Here is a 5,324-nt window from a genome sequence, read left to right as displayed (position 1 = left end):
TATTATTAATTTCCTCAAAAATCAAAATCCATCTCATTCCCTCCTCATTTCTTTCACTGTTTAAGTTTGTTACATGCTTAGCTGGTGTCTAAAATAGAGACAAAAGCAAAGACTGGGCAAACATTGCCACTTTTATCACAGAAAATGTTTTCACAGCCACAAATGATGGGATACCCTAAGAAAATAATTACAGAAATTAAGGTGCATAGAGCACAGAGCTGGAACCAAGATGTAATTATCCAAAAAAAGGAGTGATCACTAAGTATTTCAAATGGGGAAGAGGAAATTATGTTCTTAAAATTCATGGGGAAAATTCATACACAAAGTCCTCTGTTCCACCATTATCCTATGAAGGGAGCCCCAGAGAAATCATCCCTGGAGGGAAAGATACACAGAGTGGAATTCCTGGTACAGAGTGCACTTCTCCTGTGATGGGGAGTGGGAGGGGTCGGGGAAAGCCTCGTGGGCGTGGCTTTGCGTGGCGTCCAAGATGACGTCACAAACATCAACCGTATCCCACGACACCATGGGCTGAGCTAGTGCCAGCGGCAGCTGCGTCTGGTGAGGAAGCTTGCCCTCTGTACCCATGAGGTAAAAGCCATGGGAGCAGTAGAGAGTCGGATGCCCTCGAACAGAGTGGGGCATGCCCCAGAGGAGCCAGGTGCTCCTGAGGGGGAGGAGGAGGCTGAAGAGGTAGCAGGGGCAGTGATAGAGGAAGGGGAGGAGAGGGAAAATGCCAGACCCACCACTAGTCAAGGGCGCCACAAGCGGAAGACAGGCCCAGAAGGGCAGCTCACAAAAGCGACCCACAGGAAGAGAGCAAAAGACAGATTCGAGTCCATTTATAAGACACTTTTTCTGAGAGGAGAAGGGAGTGATGTTCAGATCCGTGCCCTGGGGGAGGAGTGGAACTTGCACAAGGTCTACTTGTGCCAGTCAGGATACTTTGCTAGCATGTTCAGTGGTGCGTGGCGTGAGACAACCATGGATATTGTAGAGTTGCAGATGCCTGACGAGAACATTGATTGTGAGGCACTGCACGAGGCCTTAGGTTTCCTGTACCGAAACTCTGTGCTCATCCCACCCAGTCGAGTGGTCCCCATGCTGGCCACAGCCAGCATGCTGCAGCTGGACAAGCTGATTCAGCAGTGCGGGGAGGTAATGAAGGAGACGGTCAGTGATCAGACCGTGTGCAGCTACTACTGCTCTGCTGAGAGCTACGGACTCCAGAACATCAGGGCCATGTGTCTTCAGTGGCTGCTGGACAATCTAATGACCCAGCATAGTGAGGAGTTATTGAGAGAAATTAGCCTGGATCTCATGAAAGAGGTCATTGCCTCTTCAGAGCTCATCGTGATGGAGGTAGAGATGGATGTGTACACGACGCTGAAAAAGTGGATGTTCCTGCAGCTGCAGCCGACATGGAGAGGCCCCCGCAGAGACCTACTGCCTGACGCCGACTCGTGGTTTGCCAGGTCCAGGCAGGAGTCAGAGGGCACCGCTTTCCTGGAGACCGAGCAGGGCAGAGCCTTCGTGCCAGCGTTCCAGCAGCTGCGGCTTGCCTACATAATCTGCGACCTGCCGTCAGCACGCATCATCGACCAGGATGCACTGATCCCTGCCACGTGGCTGGCCCCAGTGTACAAAGAGCAGTGGCTTGCCCTCCTCCGGGCTGAGCAGACCAGAGACCTCGGGCCCGTGGATGTCTTCGTGTCCGACCTCCAGAGGACCAGCATGCGGTGCGGGGGCCGGCTCCTCAGGGATGCGCAGCGCACCTGGCGGTGGGCAGGCTTCAACTTCGGCTGGGACTTGGTGGTGTGCTATGCCAACCGGCGCATCATTTTCAAGCACAGCGCGCTGAAGAAATCTTGCGGTCTCGGGGTCAGCTTACTCTGGCAGAGAAAGGTCGCGTTCCGCTTGCGCCTGGCCTCCTTGGACAGGGCTGGAAGAGCCATTTTCCGGAAGCAGACAGAATTCCAAGTGCTTTCACTGGGAAAGGATGAAGAGCTAGAGGTGGTGAATCTGGAGAACGAAGATGTGGTTTTCCCCATATATGTGACCTGTAATTTCCTGTACCTCCCCAGAGAGGGGCGTTTTCCTCAGTGAGGACTCCTGAAAACAAAATCTCAGAGAGGTGAGCAGCTCTTTCCCTGGGGTCAGGGACGACCAGCTTTGTCCAGATGCCAGCTCCTTCTGCGGGACCAACCGGACTTGCCCACCTCTGGTGGCCCAACTCTGTCAGAGTCTTTGTTGAACTGTAGCTCATAATACTTGAGGTTGTTTACCTGAGCCTATGAAGAGGAGAAATTTTAAAGCCCTGCTCCCCCAACACCTTTAGAACTTATTTGTGCTGTTAAAGTGGCAACCTGTCCTCCTGGTTTACCATCCATCAATGCCCCCTCCCATCATTTCTGCCAAGTCAAAGACCAGTTGACTTGAGAGAGCAACCTGTGAACCTACCTACTCTACCACTGTTAGGGAAACTCTTTTAAAATATGCATTTCCTTTAGCTTGATTAAAGGAACGTTAAAGAAACAGTTTGGTTTCTCTTTCAGTTCGCGTGTTTAGAGCCACTCTGCCCCACTCATTACCACCACTACCGCTAGCTTCCTTTGGATTGCTTCCCTTTCCCCATTCCCTGCCACTGAGTGTGTAGTACTTGGTTCCCATGATCTCTCACTCTGTGAACGCACCCAGGCTACACTGATGATCTTCTCTTTATTGGTTGTTCCTCAATATTCTTAGGTTAGTTGACTTTATATCATATCTTGATGTTAGCTTGGCTTTATTTTGCCTTTCCTAGCGTTTTAACCCTAGAAAGACGTCTCAAATCTTATACAACCCTATATTGGGGGTGGAGTGGAAGGCAGCAGATTGATTCTATGAGGACATCTCGGTACTAGACAGACTTTTTCTGCGGCACACAGTCATGAATTATTTATGCACCAGAATGCACTCTTTAAGCACCTTGATGGCCTTTGCCCTTCAGAAACATTTGACCTTGGAATTGTACTTGGAAAGACTCCTTCCCGCTCAAAAACAGGTCTGGTAACCTCTGGAAAGGAACGCTTTTGAATTATAATGGGAATTATTTGGCATCTGGAAGTGGGATCACGAGAAGTCCACACTAGTAATCAAAAGGGTAAGATAAAAATTGTTTTTGTCACAAAAGGAGAAGCACACTAGTCACGATTTGAATTTGTTAGTTTCTGATTACTGTTCACTTACAAATGTCACCATCCCATTCCCTCCATTGAGTCATTTTGAGGTCAAAGAATGGAAAACTCTATTTAAGAAGCCATATAAATAATAAATACATGCTTGGAAAGAGTGTGATAAATTAATACAAGATGAACAAATAAAAAAAATAGTATACTGTATTGGTGTTTGGCGGATTCATGTTGATGTTTGGCAAAACCAATACAATATTGTAAAGTAATTAGCCTCCAATTAAAATAAATAAATTTAAATTAAAAAAAAATAGTCACCAGATTTTAATGCTTTACTTAGTTGAAATCAGAATTTTCCTTACTGGTGGTTTATGTTTCTCTTCCCAATTAGATTTTATCCATTGTCGTTCAGTGAACAAATTCCTTTTGACTTTATCCATTCATTCCTTCCTTTTACTCTTTAAGGAGATTTGAAAGGCTTTGTTATCACAAATCCACATACTAGTATTAGAGTAATATTTACATGACAGTTACTTATATGAAATGGTTTAACCAGGAAGCTGCTGTTGCATCCTTCAATGTTTACCCTTAATTTTGCAGCCTCCTACCCTTTCTCGTGTTCCCTTATATTCTGTATACCTAACCAACTACAAACAATAGACTTCATTTTATTTGTGTTTCAAAATAACTGGGGAGAAGAGTAAGTCATGATTCAGTTGAAAGGTAAAATTTATTATTAATATTTTTTTTTCGGTAAGAATTTCAATTTCTTTATATAAACTTTCTAAGCAATTTGAAATTCCTTTTTCTCGAGCTGAATGCCAAGATGCCATTTCATCTAAACAGAGGTATCCTCAGTTGGGAAATTCAGAGACTACTTAGCTACAAGTGTACCTTGACTGAAAGATCTGCTTTTGTTTTTCTACCCAACTAGCTTTAAATCCTTAAATTGCTTGTTGCTGCTTACAATAGAAAGATGTTCAATAATGTACAAACAGTGACAGCTGAAATACACTCATTTAAACATTTAAACTCTCACAAACCCTGACTGTTGCCATTTGCCAGTTTGGGCAATTTAGCCAATACCTGTCTCTATTTTTTCACTTTTTTTTCTTTTCTTTTTGACTGCTCAGGATGAGGAAGAAACCTTTTCCCATGTTGATACTCATTTTGTTAGCCTCTTCGTAAAGGCATGGGGAGATGGGGAGGCAGGGCAAAATGTATAGTCATGGTAACGCTACAGGAAACCATCAAGCTAAATAACAGCAAACTAAACGCCACACTAAAGGAGATGTACCCCTATGGGATACCACGTGGTCCTTGACAATGATGAGGATTTATCCCTGTCTCTGTCTTTCCCTCTCTGTATGTCTGCCGCTCTCTCTGTCTTCCCCTATCTCTGTCTCCATTATGTCTGTCTGCATCCCTGTCTAATTTCTACCTTCTGTCTTTGTCTACCTCAGTCTCTGTCTCAGACTGCCTATCTTTGTCACTGTCTGTCTCTGTCTTACTGTCTGTATCTTTCTGTTTCTCTCTGTTTCTGACAATCCGTTTGTGTCTGGGTCTCTATGTTTCTGTCTCTGTCTCTGTATTTCTCCTGTGCTTCTGTATCCTTCTGTATCTGCATCTCTCTGTGTCTCTTTCTCCATCCGTCTGTCTTTGTCTTTCCCTTTCTGTCCCAACCTGTCTCTGTCTTTCTCCCCACCCCCAACCTTGTTTCTCTCTGACTCTCTCTCTCTCCCCATCACTATCTCTATGTCTGTTGGCTCTCTTTCAGTGTGCGTCTGTCTTTCTCTGTCTCTCAGTCTGTCTGTCTCTGTCTTTCTATCTGTGTCAATCAGCCTCTGCCTGTCTCCCTGTCTCTGTCTGCAACCATCATTCTTTGCCTTAGTTTGAATGTGTGTCTGTTTGTCTGTCTTCGCCTCCTGTTGTCAAGCGTGTGGAGCTCCTGAAGGCAGTCTATGAGAACGCTCTCCTGTTTGGAATGTATCTCTGTGCTCCCCTAAGAAAGGCTCCTGGAGTGGCAGGAAAGAAGTTCAAAGAAACCCCTGCAGAGGCTACTCAGTGGCCCCAAACCCTCCATCCCTCTTCCTGCAAAGTCCCACTGTGGATTATTACCAACTTTCTGGCTTGCATGCAAATGCAGTGCTGCGT

The 5,324-nt window shown here is 45.7% G+C and overlaps 1 protein-coding gene across 1 annotated transcript; it reads left to right on the top strand.

Annotated features, from left to right (window-relative positions):
* The first annotated feature begins 600 nt into the window (after positions 1–600).
* On the top strand, positions 601–2,537 carry LOC129640110 (germ cell-less protein-like 1). The gene has a single exon (XM_055565346.1). The coding sequence runs from the start codon at positions 601–603 to the stop codon at positions 2,104–2,106; it is 1,506 nt and encodes a 501-aa protein (XP_055421321.1). The 3' UTR covers positions 2,107–2,537.
* The last annotated feature ends 2,787 nt before the right edge of the window (positions 2,538–5,324 follow it).

Source organism: Bubalus kerabau, chromosome X (assembly GCF_029407905.1).
Source record: "Bubalus kerabau isolate K-KA32 ecotype Philippines breed swamp buffalo chromosome X, PCC_UOA_SB_1v2, whole genome shotgun sequence".
Classification (NCBI taxonomy): domain Eukaryota; kingdom Metazoa; phylum Chordata; class Mammalia; order Artiodactyla; family Bovidae; genus Bubalus; species Bubalus kerabau.
The sequence above is the reverse complement of the archived record's forward strand: the minus strand, read 5'-3'. Positions and strand labels throughout refer to the sequence as shown.

Coding starts and splice junctions, on each gene's coding strand:
- LOC129640110 (XM_055565346.1), top strand. CDS start 601: ATGGGAGCAGTAGAGAGTCGGATGCCCTCGAACAGAGTGGGGCATGCC.